Source organism: Anomaloglossus baeobatrachus, assembly GCF_048569485.1.
Source record: "Anomaloglossus baeobatrachus isolate aAnoBae1 chromosome 5 unlocalized genomic scaffold, aAnoBae1.hap1 SUPER_5_unloc_5, whole genome shotgun sequence".
In the NCBI taxonomy this organism is placed as follows: Eukaryota; Metazoa; Chordata; class Amphibia; order Anura; family Aromobatidae; genus Anomaloglossus; species Anomaloglossus baeobatrachus.
In genome coordinates this window covers 827574-853640 of record NW_027441809.1, presented here as the reverse complement: position 1 = coordinate 853640, position 26067 = coordinate 827574, and the positions used below count along the sequence as shown (strand labels likewise).

General features: G+C 47.7%; 1 protein-coding gene across 1 annotated transcript in view; it reads left to right on the top strand.

Moving 5' to 3' along the window:
* Positions 1 to 26067, top strand: part of LOC142259265 (uncharacterized) — a 175539-nt gene that overhangs the window by 13823 nt on the left and 135649 nt on the right. The window contains 1 exon segment of the mRNA XM_075331743.1: positions 19537 to 20338. Coding sequence (XP_075187858.1) covers positions 19537 to 20338 — 802 coding nt within the window.

The window sequence follows — 26067 nt, the reverse complement described above, 5'->3', positions numbered from 1 at the left end:
ATTATGACCCCACTGCCCCACCACCGTGCGGAGCTGCCGCCCCACCACCGTGCGGAGCTGCCGCCCCACCACCGTGCGGAGCTGCCGCCAGACTTACACCCCACCTACTGTCTCCTCCCCAAAATCCTTTAGAATGTAAGCCCGCAAGGGCAGGGTCCTCTTCCTTCTGTACTAGTCTATCTATTGTAAGTTGTATATGTATTCTGTATGTAACCCCCTTTTCATGTACAGCCCCATGGAATCAATGGTGCTCTATAAATAAATAATAATAATTATAATAATAATAATTCCTCCTTACGGGCAGTTTGACTTGTATTAATCTATTGCTATGGTTTTGACAAAAAAAAAATCTTTAAAGTGATCAATTTCATTTACAGAAGAAAAGTACAGCGATGGGGTCTAATGTGGCCCCACCGTATGCCAACATTTTTATGCTTGGCTTTAAAGATCATTTTGTATATCAACATTCCCTGTTTAGACACAGTGTGCGGTTATTTGGAGGCCTTTTTTAGACAATGTGTTTTTGATTTGGAAGGGTGATTTACAGTCAGGGCCGGCCTTAGCCTGAATGGTGCCCTGTGCAAAACATGCATTTGGTGCCCCCACCCTACTAATTTTTTTTACCTAGTTTCCCAGGAAACAAACGAGGACAGGAGGCCATTTTTTTCCTACATGCTAAGAAAATTAATCTCTTCTAATGTACAATAAACTCCTCCAGATTTGTGCTGGAGAATCTGCACCTCAAATCTACATTAATGTCACCATGTCTGATCTTGTTCTTATAGGGGGTCTTCTGATTTCATCCATTTATGCTGTATCCCTGGATGTTACATCATGGATGGTACATGCGGATGTCACCAATGGGGCGCACTTGTATCTGGAGAATGAGGCGCTGCTGCTCTTTGTGGTGAGATGGTATAAATCCCTGTACACTTAGATGGGAGTTCTGCGTCTCTGGACTGAGAACGGCGCATGTCGTGGCCACATTGGTGGGATCAGCATCTACTATACAAATCCTGTGGATAAATGTACCAGATGATTCCAGGCAAGGCACAATGGAGCCGTCGGACGATGATACGTGTACTCCGGACCAAAAAGTCCAAAATACAGATGTTAAAGGGGAATGTAAGAAATTAGAAAACAAATCTCTGCTTTCTACATAATAAAGTGTTCTCAGGTTATATGTGTCGCTGCCTCTAGGCTCCATTGACCTGAACAGATTGAGGTGCAGTACCACATACACAGCACCTTCTGTCCTTATGGTGTGTATGTGTCACTGCCTCTCAGCTCCACTGTCCTGAAGACACTGAGATGAAGTACCACATACACACCATTAGGACGAGGGGCGCTGTGTATGTGTCGTGGCTTTTCAGCTCCAATGACCTGAGCAGACTAAGCTGCAGAACCACATACACTCCATGAGGGAGGGGCACTGTGTATGGAATAACTATGGCATATATACTGTAATCCCTTTATTAATCAGTCTGGGCTCACACCAGCTGGGAATGCTGGAAATAATTTTGTTGGAAAATTTGTAAGATAAATCCATGCTGAATCATGTGATATTCTGCAGAATATTCTGCTTCTCCAAGCTCTGCTGCCCTAGAGTGACCAGTGTCTCCCCTAGGTTTAACATTCTGCACATTGACCGGCCGGATGTCCAAAGTGGGTTATATACGCTGTCAGGATTTCATTTGCCAATCTGAGTGGTCATGTGATCGCTCACCAGTGATTTGCAGACTGGGGGTCATCTGCAGAATGACATCTCCTCCTGCTTCTCTCATTGTTATAATTTTCTCATTGTTATAATTTTCAATTTGAGAGAAACAGACATCATTCGGTAGATGACCAGACATTGCAAATCACATGTGATCGATCAGACGACAACAACTCGAATCGACAAGTGAAATCCTAGCAGAGCGCATATTACACACCTTTAGGATATGGCAGGTAAATATTCAGAATTACATTACACACTATACGTGACAGGTACAGGGCATATGTAGGGTCTATAATAAATATGCATGTATCTATTACCCCCTACACATGCTCTGCACCCACTCTGACCGCAGCTGCAGGGCAGACTGGCATCACGTCACAGGCTCCCCCTGATGTCATTACACTATCTCAGACCCACAGCTGCAGAGCAAGGGCGAAACGGAGCCAGTGGCCATCAGCTCCTCAATGGTGTTCAACCATGCATCCAAGGAAACAGCAATGGCCCCCATCACCCACAGGCCCAGTCGTTTTAGATACTATGGATGCAGGGTCGGACTGGAGTGTATGGGGTCCACAGGAGTTAAATCTAGAGGCCACACCACAACTATATGCAAATACCTGCAGCAGCCCCCACACAGCCTCCTATGCACAGCAGGAGCCCCCACACAGCCTCCTATGCACAGCAGGAGGCCCCACACAGCCTCCTATGCACAGCAGGAACCCCCACACAGCCTCCTATGCACAGCAGGAGCCCCCACACAGCCTCCTATGCACAGCAGGAGACCCACACACAGCCTCCTATACACAGCAGGAGCCCCCACATTGCCTCCTATACACATCAGGAGCCCCAACACAGTCTTCTACACACAGCAGGAGCCCCTATACACAGCAGGAGCCCCCACACAGCCTCTTATACACAGCAGGAGCACCCATACAGCCTCCTTTGTACAGCAGGCAACCCCACACAGCCTCCTATGCAAAGCAGAAGCCTACACACCGCTTTCTATACACAGCAGGAGCCCCCACAAAGCCTTCTATACACAGCAGGAGCCCTCATACAGACTTCTATACACAGCAGGAGCCTCCACACAGGCTCCTATGCAGTGCAGGAGCCCCCACACAGTCTCCTATGCACAGCAGGAGCCCCCACACAGCCTCCTATGCACAGCAGGAGCCCCCACACAGCCTCCTATGCACAGCAGGAGCCCCCACACAGCCTCCTATACACAGCAGGAGCCCCCACACAGCCTCCTATACACAGCAGGAGCCCCCACATTGCCTCCTATACACAGCAGGAGCCCCCACATTGCCTCCTATACACAGCAGGAACCCCTACACAGTCTTCTACACACAGCAGGAGCCCCTATACACAGCAGGAGCCCCCACACAGCCTCCTATGCAAAGCAGAAGCCTATACACAGCCTTCTATACACAGCAGGAGCCCCCACAAAGCCTTCTATACACAGCAGGAGCCCTCATACAGCTTCCTATACACAGCAGGAGCCTCCACACAGGCTCCTATACATAGAAGTGACCTCTACATAACCTCCTATATACAGCAGGGGCCCCCACATAGCCTCTTATATAGAGCAGGGGCCCCTACATAACCTCTTATGTACAACAGAAGCCCCCACAGATCCCATATAGACATAAAGGCAGTGACCTCCTCAGTGCTTTCTATATACAGCAGGGGCCCCCACATAGCCTCTTATATATAACAGGAGCCCCCACAGATCCCATATAGACATTAAAAAAAATATACTCACCTAATCCTGATTCCCAGCACCGCAGCTTTCATCTCCTCTTCTATGGTGGCCTCCAGAGGCAGAGCGATGCAATGATGTCACTGCACTGCGTTCGTGGGCATATGGTCTTCTAAGCCACAGGCCTGTAGCAATCTGAGGCTTAGGAAACAGGCAGTGATAGAGCATGAAACTCTTCCTCCGTTCTCTGACACAGGATTGAACTGTATCAGGGCAATGCGATGCCGACACAGTTCAGTACGGTGGTTGCAGAAGATTCCGTGCTTTGGGCAAGAAGTTCTAGGCTGGAGCCCCGCATCTTTGATGCCAGTGGTGCCCTTGCCGGCGGGTCCCCTCTATATCCAGTTGGAGAGCCCACCGGGGCATTCACCAGTGTCTCAGTGTGCCAGACCAACGCTGGATAGATGATAGACACATACATATCAGACAGACAGATCAATAGACAGATAATATATAGAGAGATACTGTAGATAATAGATAGAGGGATATATAGATATATGATTGATAGATAGATAATAGACAGGCAAATAGATAGATGGATAGACAAAAATAGATGGATAGATAGATATATAGTAGAGAGATATACAAACTGATAAATAATGGAGAGATAGATAGATAATAGCGAGATAGACAGACAGATATATACCGTAATAGAGACATAGATGGATAGACAAATATATAATTGAGAAATAGATAGAAAAGACAGATAGATTAGATAATAAAGAGATACAGACAGATATAGACAGATATATAATAGATAGCTAGACAGACAGAGGGATAGATCCGCCTTTATCAATGGTTGCTGTCTGGCACTGGGAGGGTCAGTTCTGATATAGTCCTGGTATGTGTAGAGCTTGCTCCACATGCTGGGACCTGGGCTGGTCTCTATCCACAATTGCCTTTTTTGCAACATGGAAGCGGCTATATACAGGTTACAGGTATGTGTGCTCCATTATGGTTCTGCTTTTAACTTTATCTAGGAGGCCGCATGGCACATGAAATACGTAATATAGGTTAGGATCCCCCTATTGAGATTTGCCGTGACGTTGGCAGGGGTGGCTCAAAGAATTGATCAATTATTTGCTAAAAATCTCATTTTTTTTATTATAGTACAGTTGGAATAAATCTGTGCATTTTCACTTTTTATATGATGCATGCCAATTTCAGATTGTGCTGGCTCCTTTTTCTCTGTTATGACTGTGGTTATGCTACAATTTCTGGTGACTGACCATCACCATACCATGCACGCCTGATTTTGGTTTGCAATGTATTCCTCCTGTTGGTAGCTGTTCAGATTCAGTTACCTCACCCCTTTCCACAGGCAATGCTAATTAAGCACCATTCTTGGATCTGGTCCGCCTTTATCAATGGTTGCTGCCTGGCACTGGGAGGGTCAGTTCTGATATAGTCCTGGTATGTGTAGAGCTTGCTCCTCATGCTGGGACCTGGGCTGGCCTCTATCCACAATTGCCTCTTTTGCAACCTAGAAGCGGTTATATACAGGTTACAGGTATGTGTGCTCCATTATGGTTCTGCTTTTAACTTTATCTAGGAGGCCGCATGGCACATGAAATACGTAATATAGGTTAGGACCCCCCTATTGAGATTTGCCGTGACGTTGGCAGGGGTGGCTCAAAGAATTGATCAATTATTTGCTAAAAATCTCATTTTTTTTATTATAATACAGTTGGAATAAATCTGTGAATTTTCACTTTTTATATGATGCATGCCAATTTCAGATTGTGCTGGCTCCTTTTTCTAGATAGATAGACATAGACAGACAGCCAGAATGGATGTATAGACAGACAGCTAGATATTGCACAGTATACAGGACACACAAGTTATACATCACACATTCAGATAGCACATAATACATTACAGATATGACACACAGCCCATTATACTCACATACAAGTTACTTCCTGGGCTCCAGGATTTTAGTGGGGCTTTAGCAGCATCTCTAGTACTGCAGGCGCCCCTCCCCCCTCTCTCTGGTAAAGACGGGAGAAGAGAGGAAACCGAGCCCAGGAAAGGGGAGGGCACCCCCTGCTGTAGATTGTGCAGAGCGGGAGGAGACTAGACACAGGGCACAGAGGAGGGTGCTGACTGCTGGAGGCTGTGCAGAGCGGGAGCAGACAGTAGAGCCGAGAGGAGGGGAGGGCGCCCTCTGCTGGAGCCTGTGCAGAGAAGGAGCAGCAAAGTGAAAGTGAATTGCTGCTTCTCAGGCGCCTCCTCTGCTGTCTGCCAGCCGGCGCCCTGTGCGACTGCACCACTCGCACATAGGTAAAGCCGGCCATGATGGGTGGGGACTGTAGGAAGGATGGATGGGGCACATCCAGGGTGGGGACTGTGGGGGCACATGTAGGGTGTGGGCTATAGAAGTACATGGCTTATGATGGGGCATATCCAGGGTGGGGACTGTAGGAAGGATGAATGGGGCATATCCAGGGTGGGGACTACTGTGGGGGCACATCTAGGGTGGGGGGTATGGAAGTCCATGGCTTATGATGGGGCATATTCAGGGTGGGGACTGTAGGAAGGATGGATGGGGCATATTCAGGGTGGGGACTGTGGGGGCACATGTAGGGTGGGGGCTATGGAAGTACATGGCTTATGATGGGGCATATCCAGGGTGGGGACTGTAGGAAGTATGAATGGGGCATATCCAGGGTGGGGACTACTGTGGGGGCACATCTAGGGTGGGGGCTATGGAAGTCCATGACTTATGATGGGGCATATCCAGGGTGGGGACTGTAGTAAAGATGGATGGGGCACATCCAGGGTGGGGACTGTGGGGGCACATCTAGGGTGGGGGCTATGGAAGTCCATGGCTTATTATAGTTCTCTTTCGCAAAGTCTATGACATTCGCTCACATAGTGCGCTGCTATCTCCACTGCGCTCTCTTCTTCCCCCAGCAGGATATATGTTTCCTCGTCCTCCTTCATGGAGCTGAAATCCGGGAAGAGATGGGAAAGTCTCCTGAAGTGAGTGTCCCTCACTGCTGAGTACTTGGTGCAGTGTAGCAGGAAGTGGGTTTCATCCTCCAGGGCCTCCAGGTCACAGTGTTGGCACAGTCTGTCCTCCCTGGGCTTGTAGCTCTGCTTGTGTCGGCCGGATTTGATGGCTAGACTGTGGGCACTGAGTCTATATCGGCTCAGGGTCCTGCGGTCTCTGGGGTCTGGGAGTTTTTCCAGATATGGGGCCAGTCTGTAGTCTCTCTGTAGACTCTGGTACGTGGTCAGTTCATGTGAGGTGTTGATGTCGGTCCTCCAGTCACTGACATACCTCTCCTGGCCCTCGTCTACCATCTTCCTGATTCTGGTTTTTGTAAGACTGCTGTGATTGGTTATTTTATCCAGTCGGGTTTGCGAGAGCTGTGCCAGGGGTCCTGGTTCATCTGGACCACGTATATACTGTATATCAAAGCTTTGTGGTAATAGTAGCTTGGATGGCTACTCTAGGTGAGCCCGAAATGATAGTGACCTCTTCAGAGCTGCTAGGTGTAGAGGAAATCTGCCCAGCTCGGCCCGACAGGCAGTGTTGGAAGTGCTTCGATGGACCTGGAGAAGGTGCTTACAGAATTCCAGGTGAAATGTTTCTGTTGGGCTGGAATCCGACCTTGACCAATCTGGGTAAGTGTGAGGGCCCCAGACTTCACTGCCATACAGGAGGATTGGGGCAATGATGGAATCGAATCTAGTGTGCGGCTCTGCAGGTGGAGGTAGGTGCAGAGTCCTGCATACACTGAGGAGCTGATCATGTGCCCCTGACTCCTCCCCTCCATGTGACATCATCACAGGTCCTGTAAGCACAGAGCAGCCATATATCTAGTGTGCGGCTCTGCAGGTGGAGGTAGGTGCAGGGTATTATATATCTAGTGTGCGTCTCTGCAGGTGGAGGTAGGTGCAGGGTATTATATATCTAGTGTGCGGCTCTGCAGGTGGAGGTAGGTGCAGGGTATTATATATCTAGTGTGCGGCTCTGCAGGTGGAGGTAGGTGCAGGGTATTATATATCTAGTGTGCGGCTCTGCAGGTGGAGGTAGGTGCAGGGTATTATATATCTAGTGTGCGGCTCTGCAGGTGGAGGTAGGTGCAGGGTATTATATATCTAGTGTGCGGCTCTGCAGGAGGAGGTAGGTGCGGGGTATTATATATCTAGTGTGCGGCTCTGCAGGTGGAGGTAGGTGCAGGGTATTATATATCTAGTGTGCGTCTCTGCAGGTGGAGGTAGGTGCAGGGTATTATATATCTAGTGTGCGGCTCTGCAGGTGGAGGTAGGTGCAGGGTATTATATATCTAGTGTGCGTCTCTGCAGGTGGAGGTAGGTGCAGGGTATTATATATCTAGTGTGCGGCTCTGCAGGTGGAGGTAGGTGCAGGGTATTATATATCTAGTGTGCGGCTCTGCAGGTGGAGGTAGGTGCAGGGTATTATATATCTAGTGTGCGGCTCTGCAGGTGGAGGTAGGTGCAGGGTATTATATATCTAGTGTGCGGCTCTGCAGGTGGAGGTAGGTGCAGGGTATTATATATCTAGTGTGCGGCTCTGCAGGTGGAGGTAGGTGCAGGGTATTATATATCTAGTGTGCGTCTCTGCAGGTGGAGGTAGGTGCAGGGTATTATATATCTAGTGTGCGTCTCTGCAGGTGGAGGTAGGTGCAGGGTATTATATATCTAGTGTGCGGCTCTGCAGGTGGAGGTAGGTGCAGGGTATTATATATCTAGTGTGCGGCTCTGCAGGAGGAGGTAGGTGCAGGGTATTATATATCTAGTGTGCGGCTCTGCAGGAGGAGGTAGGTGCAGGGTATTATATATCTAGTGTGCGGCTCTGCAGGAGGAGGTAGGTGCAGGGTATTATATATCTAGTGTGCGGCTCTGCAGGTGGAGGTAGGTGCAGGGTATTATATATCTAGTGTGCGGCTCTGCAGGTGGAGGTAGGTGCAGGGTATTATATATCTAGTGTGCGGCTCTGCAGGTGGAGGTAGGTGCAGGGTATTATATATCTAGTGTGCGGCTCTGCAGGTGGAGGTAGGTGCAGGGTATTATATATCTAGTGTGCGGCTCTGCAGGTGGAGGTAGGTGCAGGGTATTATATATCTAGTGTGCGGCTCTGCAGGTGGAGGTAGGTGCAGGGTATTATATATCTAGTGTGCGGCTCTGCAGGTGGAGGTAGGTGCAGGGTATTATATATCTAGTGTGCGGCTCTGCAGGTGGAGGTAGGTGCAGGGTATTATATATCTAGTGTGCGGCTCTGCAGGTGGAGGTAGGTGCAGGGTATTATATATCTAGTGTGCGGCTCTGCAGGTGGAGGTAGGTGCAGGGTATTATATATCTAGTGTGCGGCTCTGCAGGTGGAGGTAGGTGCAGGGTATTATATATCTAGTGTGCGGCTCTGCAGGTGGAGGTAGGTGCAGGGTATTATATATCTAGTGTGCGGCTCTGCAGGTGGAGGCAGGTGCAGGGTATTATATATCTAGTGTGCGGCTCTGCAGGTGGAGGCAGGTGCAGGGTATTATATATCTAGTGTGCGGCTCTGCAGGAGGAGGTAGGTGCAGGGTATTATATATCTGTGTGCGGCTCTGCAGGTGGAGGTAGGTGCAGGGTATTATATATCTAGTGTGCGGCTCTGCAGGTGGAGGTAGGTGCAGGGTATTATATATCTAGTGTGCGGCTCTGCAGGTGGAGGTAGGTGCAGGGTATTATATATCTAGTGTGCGGCTCTGCAGGAGGAGGTAGGTGCAGGGTATTATATATCTAGTGTGCGGCTCTGCAGGTGGAGGTAGGTGCAGGTTATTATATATCTAGTGTGCGGCTCTGCAGGTGGAGGTAGGTGCAGGGTATTATATATCTAGTGTGCGGCTCTGCAGGTGGAGGTAGGTGCAGGGTATTATATATCTAGTGTGCGGCTCTGCAGGTGGAGGTAGGTGCAGGGTATTATATATCTAGTGTGCGGCTCTGCAGGTGGAGGTAGGTGCAGGGTATTATATATCTAGTGTGCGGCTCTGCAGGTGGAGGTAGGTGCAGGGTATTATATATCTAGTGTGCGGCTCTGCAGGTGGAGGTAGGTGCAGGGTATTATATATCTAGTGTGCGGCTCTGCAGGTGGAGGTAGGTGCAGGGTATTATATATCTAGTGTGCGGCTCTGCAGGTGGAGGTAGGTGCAGGGTATTATATATCTAGTGTGCGGCTCTGCAGGTGGAGGTAGGTGCAGGGTATTATATATCTAGTGTGCGGCTCTGCAGGTGGAGGTAGGTGCAGGGTATTATATATCTAGTGTGCGGCTCTGCAGGTGGAGGTAGGTGCAGGGTATTATATATCTAGTGTGCGGCTCTGCAGGTGGAGGTAGGTGCAGGGTATTATATATCTAGTGTGCGGCTCTGCAGGTGGAGGTAGGTGCAGGGTATTATATATCTAGTGTGCGGCTCTGCAGGTGGAGGTAGGTGCAGGGTATTATATATCTAGTGTGCGGCTCTGCAGGTGGAGGTAGGTGCAGGGTATTATATATCTAGTGTGCGGCTCTGCAGGAGGAGGTAGGTGCAGGGTATTATATATCTAGTGTGCGGCTCTGCAGGTGGAGGTAGGTGCAGGGTATTATATATCTAGTGTGCGGCTCTGCAGGTGGAGGTAGGTGCAGGGTATTATATATCTAGTGTGCGGCTCTGCAGGTGGAGGTAGGTGCAGGGTATTATATATCTAGTGTGCGGCTCTGCAGGTGGAGGTAGGTGCAGGGTATTATATATCTGTGTGCGGCTCTGCAGGTGGAGGTAGGTGCAGGGTATTATATATCTAGTGTGCGGCTCTGCAGGTGGAGGTAGGTGCAGGGTATTATATATCTAGTGTGCGGCTCTGCAGGTGGAGGTAGGTGCAGGGTATTATATATCTAGTGTGCGGCTCTGCAGGTGGAGGTAGGTGCAGGGTATTATATATCTAGTGTGCGGCTCTGCAGGTGGAGGTAGGTGCAGGGTATTATATATCTAGTGTGCGTCTCTGCAGGTGGAGGTAGGTGCAGGGTATTATATATCTAGTGTGCGTCTCTGCAGGAGAAGGTAGGTGCAGGGTCTCTATTATTTTGGGGTCATCATTATCATTAACCCCTTCATTTCTCAACTATTTTCAACTTTAACCAGTTCAAGACTAGTTTCCTGCTATTCCTAACCGACTCATTTACATTCAGTTTAACCCCTTGGATGGACCCAGTTTTGTACTTTATGACTCGGCCATTTTTTGCCATTCTGACTGTGTCGCTCGGGGACCAGGGGTACTCAGATCCGGGCCACAGGGTCACTTCTGTGGGTATCACGGTGGCGTGACCCGGTCTGTGATCCCAGTGTGTCGCCCTGGGCAAGCCAGGGGACACAGGTCACACACCACCACACCCCACATCCCAGGTAGGCACACCTAAGCTGAACCACAAATCCTTGTTGCCTTCCTCCAGAGGCTGATGATTCACACCAGGGGGTGGGCCAGGCGGTTGGCTCCGCCCACCAAGGAGATCACAGCTCTGGAGGCAGGAAGTAACAGGCACTCCAGTCAGGGAGGAGGAAGTGAGAGGAGTAAACAAGCAGAGTTTAGCCCAGGCAGGGCAAGAGTGAAGTCCAGTAAGGGACGTGAAGGAAACAACAGTGAGAGTAAAGAAAGAAAAGTGGTAAAGGAGGAAAGCAAGGGAGGTGACAAGAAGGAAGGAAAGCCTGAAGGGTCCAGCTTTGTGTAGGGCCAGAACAGCAAGGTCAGCAACGGCGGTGACTGTCTGGAGGGGGACAGTTCGGAAGTTCCTGGAAGGACCCCGTTGGCTGTGTGCCCGGTGGTCTGGAGCAGTGTTCCGAAGGACAGTCAGCACCAGGGCAGGGGCCTCTCAAACCCCGGCAAGGCTAGGAGTCGCCAAATTTGCCGAATCCGTCAGTGACGGGGACGTAGCTCTCCCAACAACCAAGACCCGACAGAAGGCAACAGCCCAACCCATACAACGGAGACACCGCCACCGCCAGGGCACCAGTCTCCGAGGGCCAGCGCCTGCGGGCAAAGTGTAGTGCTCCTCCGGCCCAGCTTGAAGCCGGGGAGCGGGTTACCGGTGGGGACCCATCGCAACCAACCGTACATACAGGTGCAAGGAAAAGGGACATCACCGTCACCTACCGGGAAAGCAAAGCAGCCGTCTGTGGGACCGTCCTACCAGCCGTTTGGTTTACCGTACAAACTGTGTCCACGTCTCAGGCTGAGTGAGTACCACAGTGCCGCAAGGCACAGCGCTGCCCCCGCGTCCCTGCGCCCACCAGGCCCTGCACCTCCCAAGCCATCACCGGGCCCCGGGATCACCAACCCCTACCCACGGAGGGGCAACTCAATACCTAGCTGCTCCCCTTCACCAGCCCCGGGGATCCCCGCATTGAGCAGCGGTGGTGCTACAAATCACCACAACCGTGGGTGGCGTCACGGACATTATCCCCACACCCAACAAACCCCCTTTCACTCACGGGCGAGGAGTGTCGCTCGAGAAAGCCCCCGGGATCCGGCCCACAGCTCGAGCCACCACTGAGCAGCGGTAGCCGCCGGACCCGAGCAGAAGGAGGTGAGCGCGGTGTGCTGACACCCTCCTCCCCGCCCGCGACACCAGGCTCCACAGTAAAAGGGGATTTGGTAAGGGAAATTGTCCTTGACGCCACCCACGGTTGTGGTGAGGTTGGAACACCCCCGCTGCTCTGGACGGGGATCCCGGGAGCGATGGTATGGAGCAGCTAGATGTTATTTCTCCCCTCCGTGGGTAGGGGGTTGGCTGTCCCGGGGCCCGGTGATGGGGTAAGCAGGGAGCAGGGCGCAGTGCTGCGGTGCCCGAGGGCACGGGCGTACTCACAAGTAATTCACACGGAGTCACTGGTAAACTAGGAATTGCCGTGTCCGCAGCCTTCGGTACGGGGGTGTTAGTGTCCCACACACGGTGCAGCAGCTCCTGTTCTTTCCCTGCAGCCAGGCGCCTTTCTCTCCACTCTCTTCCTCTTTCTCCTCAGCCGGGAACGGGGAATCCACTCCCCTGTAGTGATCCGGGTCACCCTAGGTACCGAGGGGCCACTACCCTGCTCCGGCTACCTCTGGCCCCTTCCTCACTACGGCCTGTCCCGGCCCCCTCGGAGCACTTCACTTTCAGCCTGGGAGCTACAACTCCAGACTTCTCTTCTCTCTGTCTCTCCAAACACTCTGCTCCAGCCCCTCCCCTCTCCTCTGCTTTTCTCTTACACTGGGGCTGTGGTTTGTCCTGCTGCACCGGTGTGGGATCAGATTACCAAGGAGGATTAACTCTTTCTGTGACAACCTGGCTTTGCCAGGGCGTCACATGACCAGTGTCACTTTGACAGGTTTCGAGACGAAACGCCAAAAAGTGGACCCCACGGTTTATTACCCACTTTTTGAATGCGGTGATACCCCACATGTGGTCACATACCTCTGTTTGGACAAATGGGAGGAGCCGGAAAAGAATGAGCACCATTTAAATTTTAGAAAAGTTGATATAAATTCCGGGAACCATGTCTCATTTGTAGGGCCCTAAGATACCTATACAGCAGAAACCACAAGTGACCCTATTTTGGACACTAGACCCCTCAAGGATTTTATTCAGGGATATAGTGAGCATTTTGAACCCACAAAAATGTTGCTTTAGTGCCAAATTTCTCACTTTTAGGCTATGTGCCCACGATCCGGTGAGGATGCAGTGTCAGCCTTACTGCGCAGATGTCAGTGTTGTCCACAGGAGAATGCAGTTGCCCGTGCCCACGTTTTGGGTTCAAGCCGCTGCGGACTTTATTCTGGAACCCTGCAAAGAACACTCTCATCTTCACAGCATAAACTGAAATCCTGCGTCTCAGGAAGCCGCGCCGCTGGTCAGTTTATGGTGCAGAGAAAAGAAGCACAGTGGGCAGGAGATTTCTAAATATCCCGCTACTGTGCTTGTACTGCACAACATCGCAGTCAAAACACTCTGCGACCAAACCGCTATAAATCCTGATCGTGGGCACATAACCTAAGAAGCTAGGATTGGTTGGATGAATGGATAGATGGCTAGCTAAATAGACGTCAAACGCATATATAATGTCCTACCCCCTGCATATTCTAAGCTGACACCCTTTAGTAACATTCATGTGGCACTAAAGGGTGTTTTGCCTTATATTTAGCCCCAAAAAATAAATTAAAAAAATAGCTAGGGTAAAGCAGACAGCTGCAGACCACAGCTGGCAACTTCACCTTGGCTGGTAATCCAAACTGGAAGTCTATCCATGCTGTTTTTCTTAAATTATTTATCAATAATTAAAAAAAAAAAAAAGTGGGGTTCCCCCCAAATTGGATTTCCAGCCAAGGTAAAGTGGACAGCTGTGGTCTTGGTATTCTCAGGGTGGGAAGGACCATGGTTATTTGGCCCTTCCCAACCTAAAAATAGCAGGCCGCAGTCACCCCAGAAGTGGCGCAACCATTAGATGCACTAATCCTGGTAATTTGCCCTGACTCTTCTCGTTGCCCTGAAGCAGTGGCAAATGGGGTAATAAATGGTGTTGATGGGGTTGGGGTTAATGATATCATGGCGTCTATCAGATACCCGCCATCACTAACCTAGTCAGTTATAAAAGAAAGACAAAAAAAAATGTATTTGAAAAAGCTCTCCCCAACACATTCCCTCTTTCACCAATTTATTGAAAAGAAAAAAAAATCCGGTCTGCCGTAATCCATTTTGGAAATCCAATGACGAAAATCCAGAATATAGGGTGCACGCTCAGAGAACATATCTCCCTTGAGAGGAGTGTGGGTGCAGTGATGCTGCACTCACACTCCCTGGGTCCGCAGCATGACAGTGTAAGCTGCAGTAAGCTCAGTGTCACTACTAGCAGGGAGCCGGCTGAGAGCCATTCTGCACATCTTTTTAGGAGGAGAAGGGATCGTTGCTGCAGGAGGTAACGAGAGACCGGAGATTGACAGGGGGTGACCTGGCTGGACCTGGGGAGAACTTTGATGTTACATCTGCCATGTCAGATGCGACAGAACTCAGAGGAGGAGGATGAGCGCAGCGTGCGCGGCGGCCATTTTAGATCATGGGGTTGAGTGGGACTAGGGGGGCATTTTGGCCACATCGGGCACCAGGGAGGCGACTTATCTCCCATCTGACATGATTAATTATACCAGGTGGGAGACAAATCATTTTTTTCCGCTTTATTTTACGTTTGTTGTTAAATCTGTAAAAAGAAAAACAGAAAAAAAATTCAAATAAGAAACTAACTTCAGCATTGAGTTTTTATTGCTGATGTCGAGTGATACTGGTGGGAAAATAAGGGAAATGTCTGTTATTACCACATATATACCCTGCCCCCCGCAGTGACTGACAGACGCTCAGCATTAGAACCTGCTGTCAGTCAGTGCTGAGAGCGTGTATACAACCACTGATCACTGTATACTGAGCAATGACTAAAAACTCATCGGGGCCATCCCTGTGACTGAAAGCCGGACACTGTCATATTATATGTTTATGACCTCATGTAAATATTTCTTAGCTATTTTGTAACACTTATTATTTTGTATATATGGCTGATTTTTACCTGGTCGGAGATAATAACAGAGATTTGGATTCACAGTGGCATTTTCCTATATTTCACATATTCCAAGGAGAGGGAGGCAGGGGGGGGGGGGGGCAGTTCCGTATTTAAGTATTTTTAATTTACTTTTTAGCAGTGACCACATGGCCTCTGCGTATAGGGGAGGAAGCACCGTCGGCTCTTTCCACCTTGAAAATAAGACCTACCTGGAAAATAAGCCCTAGTAGGATTTTTAGGGCTTTTTTGACTATACTGTAATTAAAATATAAGCCCTACTCTAAAAATAAGCCCTAGTTTCCATAGGGAAGTGTCCAAGCATCTAAAAAAGTTAAAGAATACAGCAGGACTCGTCATCAAAGAAAGCAGACACCCCCAAAAGAAAGCAGACCGACCCCCCCAAAACAAAAACCGCACTTAGCAGACCCCAAACAATTACAGTTGGCAAGTACCGATGGTGGATGGGCTCTCACACAGAGATCTGTGTCGCTGTCAGGTCCCTCACCGTTCCAGCTGCATTGCACCGCAGAGCTGCGTATACAGTGACAGAGAAGGCAGAGGCAGTAATAAACCGTCTCTGCCTTATGTAGAGATGGACGGATTTCTTCTCCATTGCTACATGTTTGTGTATAGATGAACTGCTATGTAATGACATTGTAGAACATCACTGCAGAGTAGGAGTCAAATGGTTCCGATATTTAACCCCTTCACCCCTGGCCTATTATTCGGGGGGGTTTTATTGTTTTTTTCTCTCCTCTTCTTCTGATAGCCATAACTTTTTTACTTTTATGTCAATTTTGCAATATAAGGGCTTGTTTTTTTGCGGAACAAATTGTACTTTTAAATGAAACCATGAGTTTTACCATATAGTGTACTGGGAAACGGCAAAAAAATTCCAAATGCAGAAAAATTGCAAAAAAAGTGTGATTGCACAATTGTTTTTGAGAGATTTTATTCTCTGTGTTCACTATATAGTAAAACTGATGTGTGGGTGTGATGCCTGAGGTCGGTACATATTCGTAAACATCAAACATGAATAGGTTTACTTTTCTCTAAGGGGTTAAAAAAAATCAGAAGTTTGTCCAAAAAAGTGGCGTACATTTTGTGCCATTTTCCGTAACCCGTAGCGTTCACATGATCTATGGCTCAGTGACAGCTTATTTTTTGTGTCTCAAACTCAAGATTTTAATGGTACCGTTTTTTGCGCAGATACTACAGTTTGATTGCTTGTTATCGCATTTTGCGCAAAATTTACTGCGACCAAAAAACGTAATTTTGGCGTTTAGCATTTTTTTGCCGCTATGTCGTTTAGCAATCAGATTAATTGGTTTTATATTTTGATAGATCAGGTATTTTTGAACGCGGCGATACCAAATGTGTGTATATTTTTATTTTTTTAACCCTTTCATTGTCAATGGGGAGCGTGATTTGAACTTATAGGTTTTGTTTTTTTTTAATTTTTGAAAACTTTTTTTTACTTTTTTTTTATTTTACTAGTTCTCCTAGGGGGCTATAAGGATCAGCAGTCTGATCGCTCATTCATTTATCCAGATCAGAGCAGCACTGGTCAGATCAGGAAAAATACTCATCTCCTGTAACCTGCAGTACCTGGCTGCTTGTTACAGGACCTAAGTCATGTGGGCTACAGGAGTCATTTTATGTACCACCATGACAACCATCGGATCCACGTGATCATGGCACGTGACTTCCGGTGGAGGCCTATGAGTAAAGTTTTATGGCAATTGCGATTATACTGGCACTGTCATATTTTGACAGCGCAATTTAAGGGGTTAACAGGCACGGGCAGATCGCGGATCTGCTCGTACCTGCTAGGCACACATCTCAGCTGTACAAATCAGCTGAGGTGTGCGCCTATCTCCGCCGGCTGCCGGCAGCAGCGAGAGGGAATAAACACTATGACCGCTAGGACATAATTTTACTGCAGTCGTTAAGGGGTTAAAGTCCATAACCAGGACTACACAGTAGTGAAGAAGACCTCTAGTGAGCGCTGTCAGGCCCCTGTGTCTGAGGGATGGGGAAGACCCCTGAGCCCAATCACGGGGCCTCCACCTCACCCCCCGATACATGAGGACATCAATGACCAGAAGATCCTAGAACTCACCTACAAGATGATTGAGCTGCTGACTGGAGAGGTGACACTGCTGGGAATGCTGGGACATTATACAGTAACGCTATGAAGGGATCGGGGGTGACGGTATCATTGTATGTGTCAGGTTCCTATAAGGTGTCAGGACGTCACCGTCTATTTCTCCATGGAGGAGTGGGAGTATTTAGAAGGACACAAAGATCTGTACAAGGACGTCATGATGGAGGATCCCCAGCCCCTCACATCACCAGGTAATAGACAGGACTAAATACACACGGCCTATAATTATCTGTATGTAAGGAATAAATTCAGCCCCTGTATGTGTCTCCTCCAGTTCTATCCAGTAAGAGGACAACACCAGAGAGATGTCCCCGTCCTCTTCTCCCACAGGACTGTAAACAAGAAGATCCCGATGTTCCTCAGGATGTGTTTCCTCCAGCTCTATCCTGTAAGAGATATCTACTCATGTACTTTCTGCACTAATTTTGTGTTTACATTTTTAGATTTTCTGCTCTGGGTTTTTTCAGCTGTATTTTCTTTGCTTCTGCTTCTTCTGCTGTTTGTTTCTAGTGCCTTCTCTATGTTGTTATGAAGGCAACTAAAAGACCTGCAGAGGGTTCATGAATACCCTGTTTCCCTGAAAATACGACCTACATCGAAAATAAGACCTAGCATGATTTTATGGGATTTTTGGAGAATGCTTGAAATATAAGCCCTACTCCAAAAATAAGCCCTAGTTACAGTCAGAGCCAACGTTGGGAGGAGTCAAATTGCGCAATTTCACTGGAACCCCACTCTCTTAGGGACCCCATCAGTTGTATTCTAAGGTTGATTGTTTAAGGACCTTTGATGATTTCAAAGTCATGTGACATGATGTAACCAAAGGTATCTTAATTGCAGGAGTCTAAAAGAACTGAACAAAAGACAGGCTGGCATGCAGGACTAGCATTAGGGGAAAGAGAGAGCAAACTGGACAATTTCAAAGGGCCCCCATTCTCCTAAGGGCCCCAGTGTTTATATGTCGATTTTAGGACTGCTTAAGGACGTTTTTGACATGTCATGTGACCAAAGATCTCTTATTTACAGAAGTCTAAAGCTGAAAAGGCGACAGGCTGGTGTCTGTGTGTGTTCACGCCAGTTTTAACCAGCTTTGCCAAAATAGGCAGAGCATGACCAGAAGAAGGGTGTGATGCCACGGCTTCTTTAATTCGTAACAAACTGGGGCATTTGCTATGCCAGAAATCTTACTCTAGTCCCTAACATCATTTTTCAATGTCCATCTCTGGTCTTGATGAACTGGAGCCCTAATGGTTATCTGCACAGCCCGCAAGACCCTGCTACCTGCTTTTACGTCGAACCACAGGCTTGGGCAGGCTAGCAAGAGTTATTCTCCAGACATACTGGTGGTTGTTGTGTATTATTGCTGTGAGCTGTTGTGGTGTTAACCCTTTTTGTCTTTTTGTTGCTGCCTTCCTGCTCTTGCTTTTCTCCTTAGTCCCTCACTGCTTATTTCTGTGAGTTTGCAATGTGTCCCATCTGTCTTAATCTATGTTTCCATCATATTCCTGCCCCTTCCTTCCCCAGGGCTATAACATATTTGATCTGGTCAGGGGAGTAGTAAGGCATGGGACTCCGCCATGTCCAACTTCAGTGGTAATCCAGAGGTTAGGAATAGCTTAAGGTCTCCTAGCATGAGGGACAGTATAGGAGCCACCTGTCCCTGATTATCCTGCAGTCACATTGTGATAATCCATAACATTATTTACTGCAGCACATTCCAGAGAACTGGTGCTAGGAATGGGAGATTTGAATTAACGAAGATGTAGCTCTTAGATGATGAAATTGGAAAACAGATTCAGAATACATTTTTTCCTCATTTTAATTTCTGATGTTATGGTTTAAAAAAATACATGTACTTTCGAGATAATATCATTAAAAATAATAACATTGTGTTTATTTTTAGCAGATGACTGTATTGGGGGTTCAGATGGAAATCTAATATCTTCAGAATTTATAACAGATGATGACAGTATCACACATAATACATATGAAGAGCATGCTGCTGTCCCAGATATACCTCCAGTCCTTCCTCGGAAAGCTTTATCACATGATCTTTTCAAACAAGTCCAAAATTCCGATTTATCACAGAATTGTAAGCAAAATAAAAGTTACAGAAGTGATATGGAACATGAAACCGCTCCTACAAGGGAGAAACCCTTTTCATGCCCAGAATGTGAGAAATGTTTTGCTCGAAAATCAAACCTTATTTATCATCAAAAATATCACACAGGGGAGAAGCCATTGTCTTGTTCAGAGTGTGAGAAATCTTTTGTTCGGAAATCAGAACTTGTTAGACATCTGAAAACTCACACAGGGGAGAAGCCATTTTCATGTTCAGAGTGTGGGAAATGTTTTGCTCGAAAATCAAACCTTATTTATCATCAAAAATATCACACAGGGGAGAAGCCATTGTCTTGTTCAGAGTGTGAGAAATCTTTTGTTCGGAAATCAGAACTTATTAGACATCTGAAAACTCACACAGGGGAGAAGCCATTTTCATGTTCAGAGTGTGGGAAATGTTTTATTCAGAAATCAGAACTTGTTAGGCATCAGAAAAATCACACAGGGGCGAAGCCATTTTCATGTTCAGAATGTGGGAAATGTTTTAACCCTAAATCAGAACTTGTTAGGCATCAAAGAATTCACACAGGGGAGAAGCCATTTTTATGTTCAGAATGTGGGAAATGTTTTAACCAGAAATCAAAACTTGTTAAGCATCAAAGATCTCACACAGGGGAGAAGCCATTTTTATGTTTAGAGTGTGGGAAATGTTTTTACGAGAAGTCACAACTTGTTAGGCATCAAAAATATCACACAGGGGAGAAGCCATTTTTATGTTCAGAATGTGGGAGATATTTTTACCAGAAATCATACCTTGTTGAGCATCAAAGATCTCACACAGGGGAGAAGCCATTTTCATGTTTAGAATGTGGGAAATGTTTTATTCTAAGCTCACATCTTGTTACGCATCAAAGATCTCACACAGGAGAGAAGCCATTTTCATGCCTGGAATGTGGTAAATGTTTTACTAGGAAATCATCTGTTTTTGACCATGAAAAGGTTCACACAGGAGATAAACCATTTTTATGTTCTGAATGTGGGAAATGTTTTTCTCAGAAATCAGATCTTGTTAAACATGTGAAGAGGCTGCACAGGAAATAAACCTTTTTCATGTTGTGAATAATTGAAATGTTTAACTGGTAAATCAATTCTTGTCGACTATGAGAAAACCCACACAGTAGAGGAGCCATTTTTGTATTCAGAATTTTGCAGATATTTTTATCAATAATCAGGTCCTGTTGTGAGATGAGTCACATAGGAGAAATCATCATGATGTACCGTGATTCAATGGGTTTTATCCAAAAATCAATTGCTCCACTAAGAATTGGTCAGGGAAAGCACCATTTTTTCTTTTTAAACTTACTGTATTATTATGCCCATAAGCTGCACCTAGGTTTTAGTGGAGGAAAATAGGGAAAAATATTGTAGTAAAAAATGTAGTCATTACGCACTTATGGGGGAAAATGTGCTGCTAACACTGTTATGGGGGCAATATACACCAATTCTGTATTAGTGTCCCCCATCCTGGGCCCCTTTCAGTTATATATGTCGATCATTCTGGTGTATATGTCGTTCTTCCTGGTAAATATGTTCCCTATATTTGTCCTATCCTGGTGTATATGGCTCGCATCCTGGGCTCATCCTGGTATATACAGTATGATCCCTATCCTGGTATATATGGCTCTCATCCTGGTATATATGGCAATCATCATGGTATATATGGCCTTCATCCTGGGCTCATCCTGGTGTATATGATCCCCATCCTGGGCCCATTCTGGAATATATCTTTTATCCTCGTATATATGTTCCCCATCTCGGTATTTACAGGTTAAAATGGGCCCCCTTACTTCTTGGGATGCAGGTTGCACCAATGATGTGTCTGCTTCTGCCATCATCCTGGTATATATATCCCTCATCACGCTGCAAACATAAAAAAAAATGATTATACTCATCATCCCTCTGCTCCCCCAGTGTGCGGTCTCGTCTTTGACGGCAAGTGAATTCAGTGTGGAAGCGGCGCATCGCATGACGTCACTGCCATGCACCTGCAGTTACACGCGTACATCAGCTCCCGAAATATTCACTGCTCCCCATACCTGGGATTATGGACTTGGGGAGTAGTGAATATTCATTCTCTAATAGCAGACACGCGTGATCACCCAGCTGCAGCATTAAGTTGGCGGCTGGGTGATCATGTGTGCATGCTATTAAAGAGGATGAATATTCACTGCTCCCCACACACAATTCTACCCACCCCTCGATGCCGGCTTCAGTGCTCAGAGGTAGATGCGATTATGGGAGTGAGGAGCAGTGAATTTTGAAGCGTGAGTATTGAAGTATATCCCATTGTATATAATTGCATTTCAAAACTTGTTGTTTTGTTAATAAATACTTGTAAATATATATTCTTCATGCCTGGCTTTCTGTTGTTTAGATGTGATGATTTTGCCTCAGAACCTCTGGAGTTGAGGCACAGCTGTAGACATTTGACACAAAAATAGTGGGGGGAGAATTGAATCACACTGTATCTTAAGCCTGCTTTACACGTTGCAATTAGTTGTACAATCGCATCTGCGATGTGACACGCCCAGGTTGCATACGGGATCTTATGAGATTGCACGTAGGTCGTTCATTTGCTGTCACACGAGCGTTAGTAGTCTATGTTAAATTGATCAATTTTGTGTGCGATCCTTTAGATCATGTGTTCTGTGACGCATGCATTGGGCCCCCCTTTTTTTTTTTATTTATTGACTTGACAAGCGTGTGTAATGTGTAGGGATGCGTTTTTACTATGTCATCTGCCATTCAGCTCTGCTACATGGCCGCTGACAGCAGACACAGACAGCCATGTAGCAGAGCTGAATGGCAGATGACAGCAGACACAGACAGAGCCGCACGATCAGAATGAACTCGGGTGAACTTCACCCGACTTCATGGTCATTCTGCGGCTCTGTCTGTGTCGCGTCCTGATTAGCGGTCACCTGTGAAGGACTCACCGGTGACCGCTAAACTCCTGAGTAACTGAATTGAGCAGCCCTCTCTCATATACTCACAGATCCCCGATCACCGGCGCTGCACGGCATTCACACTGCTCCGGCGGCTTTTACTGTTTTGAAAAAGCCGGCCGCCCATTAAACAATCTCGTATTCCCTGCTTTCCCCGCCCACTGGCGCCAATGATTGGTTACAGTGAGACACGCCCCCACGCTGAGTGACAGGTGTCACACTGCACCCAATCACAGCAGCCGATGGGCGTGTCTATACTGTGTAGTGAAATAAATAATTAATTAATTAAAAAAAACGGCGTGCGGTCCCCCCCAATTTTAAAACCAGCCAGATAAAGCCATACGGCTGAAGGCTGGTATTCTCAGGATGGGGAGCTCCACGTTATGGGGAGCCCCCCAGCCTAACAATATCAGCCAACAGCCGCCCAGAATTGCCGCATACATTATATGCGACGGTTTTGGGACTGTACCCGGCTCTTCCCGATTTGCCCTGGTGCGTTGGAAAATCGGGGTAATAAGGAGTTATTGGCAGCCCATAGCTGCCAATAAGTCCTAGATTAATCATGTCAGGCGTCTATGAGACACCCTCCATGATTAATCTGTAAATTACAGTAAATAAACACACACACACGAAAAAATCCTTTATTAGAAATAAAAAACACAAACATATACCCTGGTTAACCACTTTAATCAGCCCAAAAAAGCCCTCCATGTCCGGCGGAATCCAGGATGCTCCAGCGTCGCATCCAGCGCTGCTGCATGGAGGTGACCGGAGCTGCAGCACACAACGCCGCTCCTGTCACCTCCACACAGCAACTGAAGACAGCCGCGCCATCAGCTGAGCTGTCACTGAGGTTACCCGCTGTCACTGGATACAGCGGTGGCCGCGGGTAACCTCAGTGACAGCTCAGCTGATCGCGCTACTCACCGCCGCTCCTCTCACCTCCACGCAGCAACTGAGGTGAGTATCGCGATCAGCTGAGCTGTCACTGAGGTTACCCGCGGCCACCGCTGTAGCCAGTGACAGCGGGTAACCTCAGTGACAGCTCAGCTGATCGCGCAGCTGTCTTCAGTTGCTGTGTGGAGGTGACCGGAGCGGCTGTGTCTGCTGCAGCTCCGGTCACCTCCATGCAGCACAGCTGGAAGCGACGCTGGAGCATCCTGGATTCCGCCGGACATGGAGGGCATTTTTGGGCTGATTAAAGTGGTTAACCAGGGTATATGTTTGTGTTTTTTATTTCTAATAAAGGATTTTTTCGGGTGTGTGTGTTTATTTACTGTAATTTACAGATTAATCATGGAAGGTTTCTCGGGGAGACGCCTGACATGATTAATCTAGGACTTATTGGCAGCTATGGGCTGCCATTAACTCCTTATTACCCCGATTTGCCAACGCACCAGGGCAAATCGGGAAGAGAAGGGTACAGTCCCAGAACCGTCGCATATAATGTATGCGGCAATTCTGGGCGGCTGTTGGCTGATATTGTTAGGCTGGGGGGCTCCCCATAACGTGGAGCTCCCCATCCTGAGAATACCAGCCTTCAGCCGTATGGCTTTATCTGGCTGGTTTTAAAATTGGGGGGTACCGCACACCGTTTTTTTTAATTATTTAACTATTTATTTCACTACACAGTATAGACACGCCCACCGGCTGCTGTGATTGGGTGCAGTGTGACACCTGTCACTCAGCGTGGGGGCGTGTCTCACTGTAACCAATCATAGGCGCCGGTGGGCGGGGAAAGCAGGGAATACGAGATTGTTTAATGGGCGGCCGGCTTTTTCAAAACAGTAAAAGCCGCCGGAGCAGTGTGAACGCCGTGCAGCGCCGGGGATCAGGGATCGGTGAGTATATGAGAGAGGGGGATAGACTGACATGGACAGAGAGTGAGGGACAGAGATAGTGACCGACTGACAGAGATTAGTGAATGACAGACATTGTGAGGCGCTTCAGAACGCAGCTTTTCAGCTGCGCTCTGAAGCGGACCTTTTTTAAGCTGCGGTGCAGAGCGCACACCTGCGCACATAGCATCAGACACCAAAATCGTATGAGGGATGTCACACGTTACAATTGACTAGGTTCGTGCAACAAAACGCTCAATTCTAGATAAAGATACAATGTGTTTGCGATCAACGGTTTTGCGTTCAATCCTGATCGCACGTAGATGTCACACGCAGATACCTCACAAACGGTGCCGGATGTGCGTCACTTACAACCTAACCCCAACGACGAATTGTGAGATATATTGAAGCGTGTGTAGCGGGCTTTAGTGTCACGCTAGGTACGGGGAAGTACCAAGCGCACGGAAGAAGGGAGTGGAAAGGAAACCCTGTGTCTAGGAAGATGGTGACCCCTGACTAAACCTACTGCTGGTCCCTGGGGTTCCTCATCACCCGAAATAGGTTCCGCACCTATGTGCCAAGTCGGATACCTGACCCTAGGTATCCCTAATGTTGGGCCCTAAATAGGGAACAGATGGGATGCGCTCTTTATTAACCCCACTAAACAACTATAGAAGACACAAGGGGGACGGGACACGAGGAAATGCATGATCTACTTATCATTAATGTGTTAGGAAGGAGTTCAGCAGAGCTTTCAGCAACAACACCACAGAGGAGAACAAGCCACCTGCTTGCAACCTCGGTTCGAAGGAACTGAAAATATCACCAGCACAATCCAAAGGAAGGAATGGGAATTTAAACACCAAGGGAATACTGATAATCAACAGGTGGGTGGAAGTCGAGCTCCTGCTGGGTCCAAAAGGGAGAGAGATAAATCCAGCAGGAATGCATTCTGTACGGACGCTGTGAGCATTGATGGCAAGAAACCACATGACTGTTTGTCACCCGTGACACCTAGATATGTGGAAGTTAATAAGACACTCCGGTCCCAATTCATCAAAGATTTATGCCAAAAAATTGTCATACAAACTTTGAAAAGTCTCACATACTTGGCTTAACTCAGTCAGTGAAGAGCAAGTAACATGTATGATACCTATGCTGGGGTTTTCGGAATTAATGGGGTTCTGTCACTAAGTGTTTATGTCATAATTAAACGTCAGAATAATATAAAGACAGGGACTCTGATTCCAGCCAAGTAAGTGACCCATCGCTGGAATAAGGGTCTCTTCTTATACAGGTCGATTGGACATACGTTACAAGTAGCTTTGTTCTTCTTAATCTATAAATCACATCCTGAAGCCATACACTATGAATTTTATATATTTAATCTGAAAAGTAGGCAGTGTATACCTCAGGGGTGGGGAACATCAGGCCCGCGGGAAGTATGAGTCTCGCCATGACTTTCTGCGACCCCCAGGCAGATTGCGGGGGGGGGGGGCAGCAGTGTTCAAGCCGCCACTGCAGTCTTGCAGGCCACTGGCCCTTTAAATCCCCACATGCGCATACATACAAGTGGGTTCTCCCGTTGTCAGTGCCAGCTTGCTCACGACTTACTTTGTGGGCGGGTTTAGTGCTCTGCGATTCCATCCCACAGCAGCTTCATAACTTCCAGCGGTCTGTGCCCACCCTCTGCCCTCCGGTTGTGTGCCCACTCTCCGCTGCCTGCTCTTTGGTGCTGTGAGTCCGGCGCTGCTGTGTGTCCATCGCCCACCCTCTGCTGCTGTGTGCCCTGTCCAGTGCTTTGTGGCCTGCCCCTCTAGTGTTGTGTACCACGCCCCCTCAGAGTTGCGTGCAACCCTCAGTGCTCTGTGCCCCCCAATGCTGAGTATCCCCCCAAGGTTTGTGTGCCCCCCCCATTGATGTCAGGGCTCCGCAAGTGCTTTGTGCAG